General features: G+C 54.5%; 1 protein-coding gene across 1 annotated transcript; it reads left to right on the forward strand.

Annotated features, from left to right (window-relative positions):
• Nucleotides 1-14,852: 14,852 nt before the first annotated feature.
• Nucleotides 14,853-18,305, forward strand: LOC105817910 (HLA class I histocompatibility antigen, B-46 alpha chain-like). Its single transcript, XM_012653751.1, has 8 exons — nt 14,853-15,069; nt 15,198-15,467; nt 15,701-15,976; nt 16,567-16,842; nt 16,963-17,073; nt 17,508-17,540; nt 17,679-17,726; nt 17,891-18,305. Exons 1-8 carry the CDS (start codon nt 14,997-14,999, stop codon nt 17,893-17,895), a joined length of 1,092 nt encoding a protein of 363 aa, XP_012509205.1. The 5' UTR covers nt 14,853-14,996; the 3' UTR covers nt 17,896-18,305.
• Nucleotides 18,306-18,706: the final 401 nt, after the last annotated feature.

The following is an 18,706-nucleotide window of genomic DNA, read 5'->3' on the forward strand; positions in this document are numbered from 1 at the left end:
TTTTTTACAGTTCTTTACCAATTTTGTTTTAATTTCAATAGATTTGGGGAGTACAAAGTGTTTCTTTTGTTACATGGACAAATTGTGTAGAGGTGAAGTCAGGGCCTTTAGTGTACCTGTCGCCTGAATAGTGTACACTGAACCGCACAGGTAGTTACTGATGCCTCGCCCTCCTCTCACCCACCCCTCAGGGTCTCCAAAGTCCCTCACACCGCTCCGTGCGACCCTGTGTACCCATTGTTCACTCCCACTTTTAAGTGTGTATACACTGTGTTTGTTTTTCCATTCCTGAGGCGCTTCGCTTAGGATTATGGCTTCCAGGTCTTTCCAAGTTGCTGCAAAAGACATTGTTTCATTCTTTTTTATGGCTGAGTAGTACTCCCTGGTATATATACTACATTTTCTTTATCTACTCATCAGCTAATGGGCACTTAGGTGTATTCCATATCTTTGCAATGTGAATTGTGCTGCGATAAACATACGAGTGCAGGTGTCTTTTTGATATCCTGACTTCTTTCCCTTTGGTTAGATCCCCAGTAGTGGGGTTGCTGGACTGAATGGTAGGTCTACTTTTAGTTCTTTGAGGAATCTCCATACTGCTTTCCACAGAGGTTGTACTAATTTACATTCCCACCAGCAGTGAATAAGTGTTCCCTTTTCACCACGTCCAAGCCAACCACAAATGTTTTTAAAGTAACAACCAGGAACTATTCAAGGCAACAGAAATACAGTTGTGAACAATGGCGATTCTCGCCCTTGTCCTCATAGAGTTTGCATTCCAAGGGAGAGAGAGACTACAAGCCGTTAATATGAATATATTTTTAAATGTTAGTGAAAGGGTTGTGAACAAAAGCAAAGCAGGTGGGGGTGGGAGGGGGGCCGAGGGGCCACCTCAGGTGAGCAGTCCATCCAGGGAGGGCCTCTGGGGGGACATCTGAGGGGAAGGTCAGGCAGGGAGAGGTCCCTGGAGATGAGTTCCCCTGGGAGAGTCTGGGGTGTGAACACCTGAGCAAGCCGAAGGAGCCACCCTGAGGGCAGCCTGAGCCTGGGCCCCACGGCATGGCCACATCTGGGGAAACGGGATGGTCACTGGAGACAGTCTTGCCAACCAGAGGGATTTTTCGTGTAAATTATTTTGAAAAGATCCTTTGATACATTTCAAAAGGCTCCAGGGGAAATCTTCCTCCCTCCCCGACCCCAGGCACACAGGAGATGAGCATGTTACCAATGTCTCAGGTATCCTTCCTGAAAACAAGTTATGCAAATGTTATCGTTATTACATCAAGAAGGAGAACTGAAAAGAAACAGAGAATTGAAGAAAATGTTTAATTTTCCAGGGTTTGCCGTGAGGGGTCTGGAGAGAGGGGGTATGGGGAGGGGGCAGAAACTCAGGGATGGGGCCGGGCCTGGTGGCTCATGTCTGTAATCCTAGCACCCTGGGAGGCCCAAGTGGGAGGATCACTTGAGGCTAGGAGTTCGAGACCAGCCTGAGCAGGAGTGAGACCTGTCTGTACTAAAGATAGAAAAAATTAACCGGGTGTGCTGGCATGCACCTGTTGTCCCAGCTACTCAGGAGGCTGAGGCAGGAGGATCGCTTGAGCCCAGGAGTTTGAGGTTGCTGTGAGCTACGATGAAGCCACTGTACTCTAGCCAGGTAGACAGAAGGTGACCGTGTTTCAAATAAATAAATAAATAAAAATATGTGTGGAGTGAATGAAAGCACACACAGTCTGACACACAACTAACACCAACACACAGATGCCGTCACTGACACATTCTCACACACACACACTCTTGAAGCTTCATTTTCATTCACCATGATGCTGTTCACATTTCTCAGTCATTATGTATTATTAGTTTTTACATTTTCTCCAACTTATTGTGAAAATTGCAGATCCCTCAAGTTTGAAGGAATACTACAATGGTCAGCTAGATGTAATCATTTTAATATTTTGTCATATTTACTTTATGTGTGTAATAAATTATATTTCTATAACTTGCTGAAACACTTGCAAATTACTTGCCAACATTGTGACCTCACTCTTAAATACTTCAGTCCTCAACTCTTAAAAAATAGCACTTTTCTTCAAGCAATAATGTTATTACTACAATCCCCTAATATTACAAAATGTTGGAGTAACATAAAATTTTTTTAATTACCCTGCAAACGTCTTCCCTTTGGAGGCGCACAGAGCCAGGAGCCCTGGGCCCTCTCTGAGGTTTCCACCTTCCCTGCGGCCCCTCCCTGCAGCCCCTTGAGAGCGACACCCTGGAACACTGGAAAGGAGAAACATTTTCTTCTACGCCCCATTTCTTGTTTCTCCCCACTGAGTCGTCTCATTTGTTCGTGTGTCTTACACCCCTAGAGAAAGAGTCCCAGGGTTTTCCCTCCTGTGTTTTCCTCTCGATCTGTCCATGAGGCCAGCTAAGGGTGTCAGGACAGGGCAGCCAAACCGGCGGGTGGAGCAGATTACTCTGCGGTCCTTCTAGATCTCTGAGCAGCTCATCACATCTGCTCACTCCACACCTGAGGAAGCTGAGAGGGTCACAGCAATTTTCCCAATGGCCTAATGAGGACCTGGCGTTTGCTCCCTTCCCGGCACTGTTGACGCTCTTGAGAGGATGAGCCAGGACGTCCACCCGCAGCACTGACCACACGGAAAGGGGGTGGCGGGGGCCCAGTGCACGGAGTAACGGGGCATTTCTCAGTTCTTTGCAAACTCCCTATTTACCCCGTTTTCCCTATGTGGGAACAACGTCCCCGTGTCCACATGATATTCTAGTGCGGACACGCACATCGGGACTATGAGGACTGAGAGCGCAGCTCCCCTAGGCCTCTGTCCCCTCCACAGGGCAGGAGAGGCCCCTGTGCCAGGGTCACCCATGGACCCAGAAGTGGCCCCCCCAGCAGAAGAAGTCAGGGCAGACCTGAGACCTGGGGTGAGCGCACCCCACTCTCTCAGGGTTGAGACTGAATCTGCCAACAACTCTCCTCCCTCAGGAACCGGGTCCTGTTAACCAGGGTCAAGACAGGGTCCACACTCTCACTGAGACCCAGTCACCCACCGTCCTCACCTCCAGACGCAGCCCAGGTGACAGCCCAGCCCTGCTCTGCCCCCTCGTCTCACAGCCTCACCACCGCCATCGCCTCCAGTCCACCAGGACTGATCCTGTCACGCCCTTTCCCTGTTTGTCTCAGTCACACTCGGCCCCCAAATGCCCTGCACTGGCATCCCCACAAGGCTCTACACACCTCTACTCTGTCCCCACCCACGCCCCACCCCAACTCCAGAAATCTTTCCACTGCGCCCCTGGAATGCTCAGCCCATGATCGGCACCTCCACAGTCCTCTCGGGGTGCCCTGCACCTCGCAGCTCCAGCAGACACCTGGGTCTCCCTGAGGACACGGCCCCTCCCAAGTCCTCTACATGGGGGTGTCTCCCAGGGATCTTGTACCCTGGCCGGGAGGTGGAGAGGGATCCTTGCTCCTCACTGTGGTTCTCAGACCTTTCTGCCTCCCTCCTGCCTAACTCCCCTAACCTTTCCTCACATTAGGGCCCGCTCCCCTCACTATCACCATCCCCCTCGGGTCCCAGGCCCCTCCCTCCATCCGGGACCTTGTAGCTCCTGGCTCACCGTGTCCCTCCCCAGTAGTGCCACCTGCTTCATCCTTGGTGATTTCAACTTACACAGATGTGGAGGCTGATAAGGGTCCCCAAAGGCGTCCCCTCCCAGTCCTAGGAACCTGTGAATAGGGGCACTACATGGCAGAGGGACATTGCTGATGTAAGGAAGGTGAAGGACTTTAAAATAGGGAGATTTTCCTGGAGTATCTGGGTGGGGCCAATCAAGTCACATGAGCCATAAAGGCAGGGCACCTGCTCTGGCCGGAGTCACAGAAGCTGCCCCAGAGGAAGGCAGAGGGGACACGGCAGAGGGGAGGCCAGAGGTTCCAAGTGGGGGAAGGGCTGCGTGTGCTCTAGGGGCCACATGTGATGACCGGAGAGAGGGCTCTAGGAGCTCAGGGTGGCTCCCGGATGACAGCTATTGAGCAAGTGGGGACCTCAGCCCCGTGTCTGCAAGGAAGTGAATTCGGACAATGACCTGAAGGAGCTTGGAAGGGAATCCTCCCCCAGAGCCCCAGGAGGGAACCCAGACCTGCCGCCACCTTGACCTTAGCCCTGTGAGTCTGTGTGAGACGTGTAACCCTGTGACTGAGAGATGATAAGTAGGTGTGTTCAAAGCCGCTTGGCTTGTGGGAGTTTGTCACAGCAGCAACAGACGCGGTAGGGCAGAGAGGATGCTCCGGCTCCCGATTCTCAGATCCGGGAACTCCTGTCCCCCTGCTCTGCTCTGCCTGGGCCCCACGCCCTCGTCACCCCCAGGCCTTGTCATGCTGAGAACCCGGCCCTTCCACAGTCTTGATTTCACACCTCCCGGGCTCTGACCATCTTCCCACTGGTCCCCTGGGAGGGGGTTGCAGGCTCCGAGGGCATCGATGCTGTCGTTGACGGTGTGCTGCAGTGTAAATCAGCAAACCCCTCACTGCGCATGGGCCTGTTTTCCAGCTTGGAGCCCCCCATAGCTCATCCGTTCCCACAGTCCTTGGCTCCCCCGAGAGTCCCAGTCCAGTGACCCTGCCTCTTCTCACCGTGCCTCAGCCTCACCATTCCCTCAGGTGTCCTCTCCTCCCCCTCACCCATTTTGAACTCTGTGGTAAATAATTCCAAGCCCTCCCTCCTGTCCCCTGCGTTGTCACACTTGCTTGACAAACCTCACACTGGGGGGTTCCGCCTGTGCCTGCTCTGCACCTGCACCCGTGAGCTGCAGGAGGCTGGAGAACCACACCCAGCTCGCCCACTGCTCTCTCCCCTCAGGCCGAGAACTCATGGGGCCCCACCATGGCCAGTGCTCATCCTGGCCCTGCAAGGGCCACCCTCAGCCTCCTGGCCTGGTGACTGTCACACACCATCTCTGTTTGCTCACACACCCACCCTCCTTCTCCAGTCTCACTGCAGCTGCCGACCTTGTTCCTCCTGCACTGAGAAAACCGGGCACATTAGAAGACACCTGCACAGGTCCCGGCCACCATATGTTCCTGTGTTTGCAGCTGCACCACGTGCCTGGCCTTCTGCCGCCTGCACGGTCATTGTAGGGGACCCACTCTGCTCCTGGCCAGAGCCGCTGCCTCTGCTGGTGTCCTACACCTCATCCCTTCCAACAGACTTGGAGGAAATTCTTCCCTTTTCTCTGTTCTTGTCATCTCCCCACCGGGTCGCTGTGCAGTGGTGCGGATGCGCAGCCCAGACCCCCAGCTGGAGGACGCGGAACTGATGACGGCCCAGCTGCTGCCGCAGGAAACCCACTGCCACCTCTGCTCTGGGACCGCGCTCCCCACGGCGTCTTCAGGACAAAGATTGAGGGCAGCAGGGAAATAAGGCAGGACTGTTCCTCCTCTGCAGGCTGAGGCTCCAGGGCTCCCTGCGCCCTCGCTGATCGTCCCTGAGCCTGCCCTGGGTCTAGAACGCTGCCAGCCCCCTTCCCTCCTCTCTCCTCCCCCGGGTTCCGACTTGCGCGGCGGTCTGATGGCGCCCCCAGCCTTTCCTGTCCTCCTCCCCAGGGTCTCTCGCTCGCATTTTCCCCAGTGATCCTTGCACATACAGCACTGCCTTGGGGGCTGCTCCTCACAGGACTCAACTGAGACAAGTGGCGTCAGGAACTCTTTAAGAACACAGGCAAAAAGACGCGGATTTGGGGCTAGCTCATCGGCTGCCTGGCAGAACAAGAGGACGCCATCTGGGTGGGTAGATAAGACACAGAGGTCCGTGGCACAAGGTGGCAACTGAAATGCCACAGATCTCACCAGCGGTGACCTGAGAAGCTGCCCCGGTTGGGGGCTGTGGCAAGTGTGATGAGAGGACTTAGCAGAATAACGATGGGGTGGGAGGGAAACGTACAGGGTCAGTGGCGTTGGCTAGTTCCTGCTGAGCTGTGTGCATGCCCTACGGGAGGAGGGTGAGAATCTGAGGGCTGTGGCAGCAGCTACTAAGTGCGACAGCCTCCTCCGTGTCTGACAGACAGGTCTTACCCCTGTAGAGGAAGGGCAGGCAGCGCGGATGGCAGCTGAAGACACCACTGTGAGGGTCTCATTACTCCAGAGATGTGCAGACGCTCGGCCGGGCCGGGCCTGCTGTGGGAACGTCAGGGCCCTGCTGGGAACCTGGGCTTGTGCCAACTGCACGGCGTTATCCGACGACGCCCTTCAGCACCCTCTGCGCACGCGCAGGAGGCTCGCCCTTCTCTGGAAATGGCCCCGCTGCCTGTGCTAGAGGATGCTGCAGACATCTCCCCCTGTGCAGTGTGAACCCCACTCGGGAGCTTTGCAGGAACCAGGTGCCACAGCCCTGCAGCGGGCCAGGGAGCACTGCCGGGTGGGATTGTGAGGGTGTCTGGTTAAGGGCCCCGAATGTCAGGCTGGGTAAACAAAAACCGCTTGGCCTGGGGGCACTTTCTTATGACCCCAGGGCATGTGGGAAAGATCCTGCTGGGGTGGCTCTTTATAGGCTGGAAAACATGATGTCCCTTGTAATGCCATCGCCTCAGGAGGCTGAGGAGGGAGGATCACTTAGAGAGCAGGACTTTGGTATCAGCCTGGGCAACATAGTGAGACCCCGTCTGTACAAAAAATGAAAAGCTTAGCAGGGTGTGGTTGTGTGTGCCTCTAGTCCTAGCCACTCGGGAGGCTGAGGCAGGACAATTGCTTGAGCCCAGGAGTTCAAGCTTACAGTGAGCTATGATTGGGCCACTGTACTCCAGCCTGGGCCATAGAGCAAGATGCCGTCTCAAAAATAATAATAATAATGTCCAATTCTCAGTGAGGTAGACATGACTTAGTTGCACTGGAATGTCGTAGAAGATGGAATGACCAGGCTGAGGGAAGTGGCATGTGGGGTGGAGACATTATGTGAGGCCAGAGACCCACCAGAGTGTCATGGTCCACAAGGGGGCCAAGAGGGCACAGCTTCCTCCAAAACCATCAGGAAAGTGCTGGCAAGAGGGACCTGCATGGCTAACATGATTGGGGTGGTGTCCTCTGCAGGTGGGGATCATGGGAGGACAGGTGTCTCCCAGACAGGCTCATTAGTGTCCATGGGCAGGGTTTGGCCCTGAAGAGATGGAGACCAAATGGTGTCACTTTTCTGCAAAAGCCAGAGGACACGGTCACCATAACAACCCCAGAGGAGCAGCCAAGGGGCTCCACCTGCAGGGGGTTGAGGAAAAGGTTAAAGGAGTGTGTGTCCAGGGTGAGGACAGATGGCAGCCACCAAGGGTGCTGCTCAATGTCTGTGATGAGAGAGCAGGGACAGGGGAGCAGGAGGCAGAGGGTGTCTGACCCCATACAAGGTCCTGACCCCATTCTCAATGCCTAGACCTCAGCCAAGGTTCAGATTCAGAACCCAGTGACTGAGCAGGTGTCCGTATCCCTGGGAGGAAGGACCCTGGAACCCCATGGCAAGTATGTCCTGGGACATGTCCCTCAGCCCTTCTGACTCAGTTGACTGTACCCTGGGGATGGGAATAGGCAGAACCGTGAGAAGCGTTGCACATGGGGTTTGAGTCAATATTGAACCCAGATGCCCCCTACAGTGGGGCTTGCGGAGGCCGGGACGGCACTGACACATGATGTCAGTGGGTCCCTGTCATTTCCCACTGCCCGAGAGCATGACTGGCACTGACACACTGGGGTCACCCCACACCGGTCCCTGCTCTGTGCAGCAAGGGGTCTCATTGTGCAGAAGGCCAGAGGGACACCGATGGCACTGCGCCCATCCCAGCCCATGCAGAAATGGGATGGTGTCTGGGTTGGGTGCTGTGCAGGGCACTGCGGGTGTTGCAGGGGCAGCAGCACTAGAGAGCGGCAGGATGCGGGTGGTTGGGCCTGTTACCCATTTAATTCGACAATCTGTCTCTGAAAGGCAGTTTCGTCAGATTAAAAAGAAAAAAATAGTAATTCACCAATTTGTCCCCACAGTAGCCAGATGGGGCCTAAAGAATGAACGAGATTTCTTCGTGTTTGTGCTGGCTGGATGTCGCTGCTGGAGCAGACGGATGAGGCCCCAGGCACGGGGAGACAGCTGTGGATTTCGTGAGCAAATTCTCCTCCACTCCAAGTCGAAAATGGATGAGGAAGGAGTCACAGTCACGTGGGATGCGCAGCGCATTTATTTACAGTTCCGCTCAGGACTACGGTACCTCCCCCACCCTCGATAATACAGTCTTAAGGGACCTGGACGTCCTGCACATCCTGCGGAATATTGAATCTGTTCATTTCATTGACAGCACCGTGCTGACTGGCAGGGATGAGGAAGAGGTGGAAAGTTCGCTGGAGGCCTTGACAGACGTGTGCACGCTGCAAGGTGAAGACAAACCTTGCAGAGAGTCGGGAGTGGCCACTGCAGGGAAGCCGTACAGGTCCAGTGGTGAGAGACAGGCAGGGCTGTCTCCTCCAGGGTAAAAGGCAAACGGCTGCATCTTGCATCTTCCTGCAACGCAGGAAGCTCACTGCCTGGGGAGCCAGCCTTGGGTCTGACATTCCACATCTATGTTGTTTCGGCCACACTCTGGGTGACACAGGAGGACGCCAGCCTTGAGTGGCCTGGACAGGAAAGGACACTGCAGCAGATCCAGGCCGTGGTGCAGTCGGCCCCATCCCTCAGACCCACGGTGCTGGGGGAGTCGGTGGTGGGAACAGGTGCAGGACGGAGCCAAACCAGCCACCAGTGGGGGAGCCACAGTGGAGGGCCTGGGACTCTGGAGCAAGGCCAGGCCACCCACAGCACACAGATGCACCCTGTTAGAAGCAACTTTTGGTGTGTCACTGGCCCGGATAAGATTAAATGTTTGACCACGGGACACTAAGCCACCTTGTGACTCCAAGTGCCTGTAAGACTTAGGTTCTGTGTAACCCACGAAGTCATACACTGGACAGTCCCAGCAGAGTCCATCACAAGGAGAAAATGGTCCGTGTGAGTTGAGCCTGAATCACATGTTGACACCCACCAGCAAACACCCTCCCCTGCAGTGGCCCCGAACACCCAGGCAGACACACTGAAGTCAGGCAGCCTTCGCCCTCGGTCAGCCCAGGGCTGGCAGGACGGCCAGGAATGGAGGACACAGCGGCAGGGGGAGGCTGCGTGTGGCCCAGCAGCACTGGCTCCACCTACCAAGGCCCATCCAGCTGCTGCCATTTCTGACGTCTGACTTGTCAGCATTAGAGGCAAATGATGGGCCCTGATGGAGTCTATTTATTTAGGTGACCAACTAGCCACTAAGTGAGGGGGCAACTACATTGAGCCCCTTCAATCCTGGAAGGGCCGGAGGCTCATCCTTGTAGGACAGACGCCTGTTCCACGGATGGGTTTCCCTTTCCTGCCCTCGGACCCTCAGGCAGCTCCACTACCCGGGGCCGTTGGCATTTCTGATCCACAGGCTCAGAATTGCTCTCAGCGCAGCACCCCACTGGGGGACCAACTGCACAGGGCAGGAGGCGCAGCCTGATCCACAGCCACGGGACCCCCTGCTCATGTCACACACCACCCAGGAGCTGCAGGCCACACAGAACCCTGCACAGGCCTCGTAAAGGCACAGCTCAGTGCCAGCTTTGAGAACACACTGTGAGGGTTAGGGACCCATCTTTCAGGACACAGTGCATTTATTGAACCAGAGACCTCTCTAGGGCGCTGTGATCTCAGCAGGAAGGACACGTGGGCTCAGAAATCAAGGGGAGGAAGCGGGTGCGGCTCCATGTCCATCACTGAGACTCACCCACTGGGGATCTGCACTTCCCATCTCTGCAGCTCTGGTTCTGCAGGGTAGCGGGTCCTGGTCTCCCAGAGGGGCCACTCTGACTAGGGGATAAACGAGAGCCATTGAAAGACACATTACAGTTGCCACCAGGGCGGTTTGGACAGTGTGTGCCCAGAGACCAGCAGGTAAGAAGAGGAGCCCCCTCCTCTCCAGGCAGCGGGGAGGGACCCTGATCCCCAGGAGGAGACAGGGCTGCTTCACACAGAGGGGCAGGAGCAGTGTGTGCAGAACCCAGAGATCCACTTGGGGGCTTTAGGGTTCCTCTTGTCCCATTTTAAGTGTGAACAGAATCATCCAGCAACCCAGCCTGAGAGGGTCTGATTTCCAAGGGCCCAGACCCCTCAGGAAGGAAGGTTTGAGTCACACCCCCAAGGAATGTGCCAAGGGCCCCGCTCCTGTGCTCTGAAATCCCAACAGCGTTGGTGCAGAGGTCCTGCTGCCAACGGGCTGTCCCCAGCCAGTGACGGGTCACAGCAGGGACACTGAGGCAGGCCCATTCCTGGGACACAGAGGACTCCTCTGATGGCCAGCTGTGGCTTCAGGACTCCTCCATGGCCTTGCTCAACTCCCCTTAGGTTGTCTGTGGTCTAGGATGAGTCCAACAAACCTTCTCTCCTTCTGTCCATCACGTGGGCTCAGACCTGCACCTGGGACTGCGGCTTCCCCAGGGGTGTCTGGCTCCTCCCCACGTTCTCTGACAGGTGCGTCCCCTCATAAATGCTGGTGGGTTTAATCCCACCTTGTCATCTGCTTCTTGGAGAACTCGGACTAACAAAATCATTTCCATCTATACACACATGACCTCTTACTTATTGCAGCTTGTAAAATCCTTCCCTTTATCCAACTCCCCCCACCTCCCGTGGCTCCACTGTGCTGGTCTTTGCATTATCCTCTTGAGTTAATAGATGTTGGTTGTTTCAAGCCTCCAAATTTTGGGCTAGTTTGTGACACAGCAATGGATAACTAGTGAGTCTCTCCTAGGTTTTAGCATCCCATAGGTGCTGTTCACATCTCTTTTAGCTCCTTGCATTCTGACAGTGTTGGCCACACCTGCTGTTTCCAGTTCCTCCTCTCCTGTTCTTTTTAGTTTGTCTTTTCTTGTGTCTTCCTTCTTTCCTCTCTCCCCCACTCCTTTTTGTCCTTTTTATTATGGACAATTTCTAATGTGGGAAACCACCCTGTGTGGCTGTGCTGAAAGGAAGCATCATCTGGATCTGTATGATAAAGGCATAATGCCTGAGGATAGGGAAAGGAAAGGGAAAGGAAAGGAAAGGAAAGGAAAGGAAAGGAAAGGGGAAAGGGGAAAGGGGAAAGGGGAAAGGAAAGGAAGTTATTAACAGAGCCTGGGGAAAAATTGCCTGGGGAGATTCTTCAGCCAAGACAGTGAGATGTTAACTTTGATTCTGTTTTCAGAACACTTCAGCAACATGAAGTCTTAAACATTCCTTATAAAAGTGTGAGTTGGTACAAGCACTTTGGAAATCAAATTAACCTTATCCAGTATGATTAAAGTTCATGCACCATATGGTTCCGCAATCATTCTCCTGATCATATACTCTGGGGACGTTCTTGCCTACGTGCCTCAGTTGGCCATCAGAGGAGTCCCCTGTGTCCCAGGAATGGACCTGCCTCAGTGTCCCTGCTGTGACCTGTCATAGTTTGGGAGTGGCCCATGGACAGCAGGGCTCAGCACCAAAGCTGCTGGGGACTTCAGAGCACAGGAGACACGTACACTAATGCTTCTGGCAAAAACTGAAACAACCACATATACATCAATAGGGAAGTGGCAAAACTGTGGAATAATCATCGAATGTAAAACTTCAGCAGAACAACGAATGGACGACATCCTCCCACATCCGGGATAACTGTCCTGCATGTAGCGTGCTCCACAGAAGAATACACGCAGTATGACTTCAGAGTAGAGGAAGTTTAAAAACAGGCAAGACTAGCTAATATTTGGTTTGGGGATCTAGACACTTCGTGTAAAAATCATTAGAGAAATGAAGACTCAGAGGCTCCTTCTGGGGTTGGGATTGGGCAGCAGCCTATGGCGGGTTCACAGGTTCTGTGTCTTTGCCAGTGGCGGGAGCCCAGGCAATTACTTCATCATGACGTCTCACACCGGCAATTTTGAAACTGTGGCTTGGGAACCGTTCCTGATTATTATTATTATTTTTTAAATGAAAGAGAAAACAAAATTCTGAAGTTCATTGCAAAGATCCTTTGAAAGAACCACTCAGGTTGGAACAAAGCCTAAGCCATGTGACAAAGCCGTGTGACAGAGAGGACCAGGATGCCATGAAAATAGCCCTGGTCAGAAATAGGTCATTTGATCTTTGGCTCGCTGGCACCTCTGTGGGTTCTCTTGGATCTGATGTTCAATCTGCTGTGCAAGGCAAGTCCATCTCGCAAAAGATTTGATGTGTTACTTCATTTTGCCACACACATATTGATTTAAATTTTGACAGAATCAGAAAAGCACATTGTTGGCCGGGCGCGGTGGCTCACGCCTGTAATCCTAGCACTCTGGGAGGCTGAGGCGGTGGACATCGCTTGAGCCCAGGAGTTTGAGGTTGCTGTGAGCTAGGCTGACATCACAGCACTCACCCCAGGCAACAGAGTGAGACTCTGTCTCTCAAAAAAAAAAAAAAAAAGAATTTCCATGGCTAAATAAAATGTATTTTGTTATGATTCACAACAATCCATTTATTTGAACTTCAATTTCCAACAATGATCCAACGAACACAAAAGGAAGATCCAGGCCATGCTAGGCTGATTCTGTGATGTCCCCCAGTAACCATCCCCTGCTTATTCACCTTCCCCCAGTTATTCAATCACCACTAATGTAGGTGCTGCTGCAAAGGGACTTGCAGGTACAGTTAAGGTCCCAAATCAGTTGACTTTAGGACAAGGGATTACCTTGGATTGGACTATCCTAATACAGGTGAGCTCTTAAATGACTGGGTTCTTCCTGAGCATCACAGTCATGGTGTGAGAGGGACTCGGTGTGGGGGATTTCTTCCCATGTGAGCTTTGAAAGTGCAGAGGCCGTGTGGCAGGGACTTCTGGGGACACCAGGAATTGGGAGCAGCCCTCCCTCCCTCCACCCTGACAGCCAGCAAGGAATCAGGGACCTCAGTCCTGCAACTGCCAGAAACTGAACTCTGCCCACAGGCTCCATATAAGCTTGGGGAGGACCCAACCTCAAGATGAGCACACGGCTTTGTGAAACCCTGAACAGAAAATCTGTCCACACCACGCCCGGATTTTTGACTAAGGAACAGTAAACAAATAAATGGGTGCTGTCTGAAGCCACTACGTTTGTGTCATTACGTTATGCAGTCATAGGAATTTATACACAGGCTCCACAGATAAGCACATAACATTTTCTCCACTGAAATGAGTTTATGAACTCATACGTAACTAGTTACATGAAATAAAATCTTTCCTAACTTTTTTAGTATTTTTCATTGATTTTTATGCGGTGCAATTAGAATTTAATACAATCATATGTCGTTCATTCCTTCAACAATAATTCATTTAGTGCCTACTATGTACCAGCTACGCCTTTACATACTGGGGTTACAACTTTGACCCAAACAGCCCAAAGCCCCGGTGCCCACGTGCCTTACGTTCTAGAGACTTCGCAAGAGCGAGACAGAGCCATCGCAGCATCTGCAGTGAAGAAGTAACAAGACCTGACTCACATTAGCAGGACTGCTGACCACTGTGGGGAGGACAGTGTGGGCAGCAGGTGAGGGGACAGTGCTAGTGCCACAGGTCAGGAGTGAGAGGCGGTGGGACTAAGGCTCAGATGTGAATAATTCATAGAAACAGGCAAGGCATGAGCACTGGTGAGGGGCATTTGGACCGCATGGAAGGAACACATGCAACTTTGAGGTGACTAAAGTCTGTACAGGCTCCTGGTTGCAATATACAGGAACAAGTGCTTCTTTGTATCGAGCAGATGTCCTGGACTCACACAGAAACTCGGGGCTATGGAATGAGGATAATATCAAAAACACAACAACCCACAGTCAGAGATACACAGACTGGGAAAGTAAAATGTAGGAGCTTTGTTGTCTCATTGCAATGCATTTAGACATATTTCTAAATCAAGGGCCCCAAATCACTTCTAGTGCAGATTAGATTCCTGATCATTCAAAGGTTACCAAGCTTGTGCTACCTGCAATATTTAATAAGCAAAAAGGAAACTGGTCTCTATGAGAGTCTCTCTGTGGTGCATTTAGACGTAACTTCCCCAGGTTTAAAGAGAAAACCCCCATCTCTACACCTCCAGTCCCAGAGCGAGCTCACTCTGGCATCAAGTTCCCTGGGGTGCGTTTTCTTCTAGAAGAGTCCAGGGGGAGAGGAAAGGAGTAGGAGGCAGGGAGTCCAGTTCAGTGGGAAGTGAAGGGGCAGGGGCTGGGCCCAGCCTGGGGTCTCTCCTGGTTTCCTCAGACAGCTCCTGGGCCAGGACTCAGAGAGACAGTGTGACAAAGAGCGCTCAGGCCGGGGTTGGTGGCTCACACCTGTAATCCTAGCTCTCTGGGAGGCCGAGGCGGGCCGATTGTTTGAGCTTAGGAGTTGGAAACCAGCCTGAGCAAGAGCCAGACCCGTCTCTACTAAAATTAGAAAGAAATTAATTAGACAACTAAAAAAAATATATAGAAAAAAATTAGCTGGGCATGGTGGCGCATGCCTGTAGTCCTAGCTACTCGGGAGGCTGAGGCAGAAGGATCGCTTGAGCTCAGGAGTTTGAGGTTGCTGTGAGCTAGGCTGACGCCATGGCACTCTAGCCCAGGCAACACAGTGAGACTTTGTCTCAAAAAAAAAAAAAAAAAAGAGCGCTTGTCGCAGCGCCCCGGGCGTGGCTCTCAGGGTGTCAGTCCCGAGGGCGGTGTCGGGGCGGGGAAGCTCATCGTTGGGGATTCCCCATCTCCCCGGGGTTTCACTTCTCCCTGTCCCAACCCGTGTCAGGTCCTTCTTCCTGGATACTGCTGACGCAGCCCCAGTTCTCACTGCCATTGGGTGCCAGTTTCCAGAGAAGCCAATCAGTGTCGCCGCGGTTCCCGGTGATAAAGTCCCCACAGACCTACCCAGACTCAGACTCTCCCCAGACCCCGAGGATGGAGGTCACGGCGCCCCGAACCCTCCTGCTGCTGCTGTCGGGGGCCCTGGCCCTGACCGAGACCTGGGCGGGTGAGTGCGGGGTCGGGAGGAAGCGGCGTCTGCGGGGAGGAGCGAGGGGACCGCCCGGCGGCGGCGCAGGACCCGGGCGCCGCGCGGAGAGGAGGGTCTGCCGGGTCTCAACCCCTCCCCGTCCCCAGGCTCCCACTCCATGAGGTATTATGATACCGCCGTGTCCCGGCCCGGCCGCGGGGAGCCCCGGTTCATCTCCGTCGGCTACGTGGACGACACGCAGTTCGTGCGGTTCGACAGCGACGCCGCGAGTCCGAGGATGGAGCCGCGGGCGCCGTGGGTGGAGCAGGAGGGGCCGGAGTATTGGGACCGGAACACACGGAACGCCAGGGACGCCGCACGGACTTATCGAGTGGGCCTGCAGAACCTGCGCGGCTACTACAACCAGAGCGAGGCCGGTGAGTGACCCCCGCGCTCGGGTCACAGACCCCTCCCCACCCCCACAGAGAAGCCCTCTTCGCCCGGAGTCTCCGGGTCCGACAGTCACCCCGAGGCTGCAGGACCCACCGAGACCTCCGACCCTGGAGGAGCCCGCGGGGACTTTCACCCGGTTTCATTTTCGGTTTAGGCCAAAATCCCCGCGGGGGGGGCGGGGCCGAGTGGGCGTGGCTGACCGCGGGGACGGGGCCAGGGTCTCACACCATCCAGAGGATGTCTGGCTGCGACGTGGGGCCGGACGGTCGCCTCCTCCGCGGGTACTGGCAGTTCGCCTACGACGGCGCCGACTACATCGCCCTGAACGAGGACCTGCGCTCCTGGACCGCGGCGGACACGGCGGCTCAGATCACCAAGCGCAAGTGGGAGGCGGCCGGTGAGGCGGAGCACAGCAGGGACTACCTGGAGGGAAAGTGCGTGGACTCGCTGCGCAGACACCTGGAGCACGGGAAGGACACGCTGCAGCGCGCGGGTACGCGGGGCCGCGGGGCGCCTCCCACATCTCCTGTAGACGTCCCCGCTCTGCTCCCACAAGGAGGGGAGGGAAATGGGACCAGCGCTAGAACGCCGCCCTCCCTCTGGTCCAGAGCAGGAAGACGCCTCCTGGGTGTCCAGATCCTGTTCCAGGGAGTGACTCTGAGGACCCGCCCTTCCCTCTGGGACAATTAAGGGATGAGTCCCCAGGGAATGGAGGGGAAGACAGTCCCTGAAAGACCGATGGGCGGTTCCCTCTGACCCCGCAGCAGCCGTGGGCACCGTGACTTTTCCTCTCAGGCCGTGTTCGCTGCCTCACACCCTGTGTTTGGGGGTCTGATTCCCGCCGTTTTGAGCCGCTGGCCTCACTCAGGCCAGGACCGGAAGTCCCCGTTCTCCCCGTCAGAGACTAGAACTTTCCGAGGAGTAGGAGATTATCTCAGACCCCTGGGACCAGGCTGGTGTCTGGATTTCGCACTCCCTCCCCCCGCCCCGTTTGTCCTGTCCATTCTCAGGAGGTCACATGAGCACTGCTGGAGTGTCTATGAGGGGTGTAAAGTGCCTGAATTTTCTGCTTCTTCCCCTCAGACCCCCCAAAGACACACGTGACCCACCACCCCATCTCTGAGCGTGAGGCCACCCTGAGGTGCTGGGCGCTGGGCTTCTACCCTGCGGAGATCACACTGACCTGGCAGCGGGATGGGGAGGACCAGACCCAGGACACGGAGCTTGTGGAGACCAGGCCTGCAGGGGACGGAACCTTCCAGAAGTGGGCGGCTGTGGTGGTGCCTTCTGGAGAGGAGCAGAGATACATGTGCCATGTGCAGCACGAGGGGCTGCCGGAGCCCCTCACCCTGAAATGGGGTAAGGATGGGATGGGGGGTCACATCTCTTTTCAGGGAAAGCAGGGGCCCTTCTGGAGCCCTTCAGCAGGGTCAGGGCTGAGCCTGGGGCCAGGCCCCTCACCTTCCCGTCCTTTCCCAGAGCCGCCTTCCCAGCCCAGCGTCCCCATGGTGGGCATCGTTGCTGGCCTGGTCCTTGGAGCTGTGCTCACTGTAGCTGTCATCACTGTGATGTGGAGGAAGAAGAGCTCAGGTGGGGAAGGGGTGAGGGTGGGGTCGGGGTTTTCTTGGCCCACTGGGGGTTTCATTCCCAGGTAGAAGTGTGCCCTGCATCACTATGGGAAAGTTCCATCCACACACACCTGCCCACCAGCCTGGGCCCCGTGTGCCAACACTGACTCTTATAAAGCACGTGTGAAAGTCCAGGACAGAGTTTTCACACAGATGATTGTGGCGATGGGGACCTGGTCCCCAGCAGTCACAGGTCAGAGGGGAGGACCTTGCTCAGGACACACCTCCAGGAGGGCAGTTGATCCACTTTTTCCTTCTCTCGTGTTTCCTGATCCTGCCCTGGGTCTTCAGTCACAGTTCTGGAACCTTCTCTGGGGTCCAAGACGAGGGGGTTCTTCCAGGACCTCATGGCCCTGCCTCCTCTCTGGCCTCTCACAGAGCATTTTTTTCCCACAGGTGGAAAAGGAGGGAGCTACGCTCAGGCTGCCTGTAAGTATGGGGGACTTATTCCTGAGTCCTTTGGGATAGTGTAGACAGCAGCCCATGGGGGAGCTCCCCACCCCATAATTCCTCCCGTAGCCACATCTCCCGTGGGCTCTGACCAGGTCCTGTTTTGTTCTGCCCCAGGCGGCGACGGTGCCCAGGGCTTGGATGAGTCTCTCATGGCTTATAAAGGTGAGACTCTGGGGGCCTGAAGTGGGAGGGGGCTTGGGCAGAGGGGACACAGCTGGGCTGTGGGGAGTCTGTGATTGGGACATTTTGAGTGTGTGGTGCCCCGTTCAGAGTGTTATCACTTACAGTGACTGATGTGATTTTCTTCCTGATTATTTTTTCTGCAGCGTGAGACAGCTGCCTTGTGTGGGACTGAGAGATGCAGGATTTGTTCACGCCTCCCCTTTGTGGCTTCAGAGCTTCTGACTTCTCTATCTGCAAAGGCACCTGAATGACTCTGCGTCCCTGTTCGCGTGATGTGAGGAGGTGGGGAGGCCAGCCCACCCCCGTGACCACCGTAACCTCCTCCCCACAGTGACCTGTGTCCTGTCTCCAATCACCTTTCCTGTTCCAGTGAGGTCTGCATTCCTGGGACGTCTTCATCCCTGTCTCAACTTGATGGTGCACCGAGCTACTTCCTTACTGAATATGAGAATTTGAACATAAGTTTGTTTTCTCAAATTCTTGTCATGAGAGGTTGATGAGTTAGTTAAAGGAGATTCCTAAAATTCAAGAGAGGAAATAAATGGAAGACCTGAAACCTTCCAGAATCCGTGTGTTTGCTGTGCTGAGTCTGCTGCAGATGGGGACAGAACAAGGCTGTGAGGAGCCAAGTGCGGACGGGCCTGTGCCCAGCTGGTGCTCAGTCCATCATGGGCTTTATGTGTCACTCCTTGGCTGGGTCATCTTCACTGCTCTCTTGTCCTTGTCCCTTCAGTGGAAACTTGTCCCAGCAGGACCTGTGATCACAGTGGCTGAGACATAGCCCAGGATGGCCCCTGCATGCAGGAGTCTCTGCGATGTCAAGAGATGAATTTTCTTACCTGTCCAGCTCTTGCCCTCCTGGTAGGGCTCTTTTTTAAATGGCATTTTCCATCTTTTCCCTAACCTTATTATTTTATTTTTAATTTATTTTTATTTTTTATGGATACGTAATAGTCTAT

Source organism: Propithecus coquereli, unplaced genomic scaffold (genome assembly GCF_000956105.1).
Source record: "Propithecus coquereli isolate 6110/MARCELLA unplaced genomic scaffold, Pcoq_1.0 Scaffold426, whole genome shotgun sequence".
Lineage (NCBI taxonomy): Eukaryota > Metazoa > Chordata > Mammalia > Primates > Indriidae > Propithecus > Propithecus coquereli.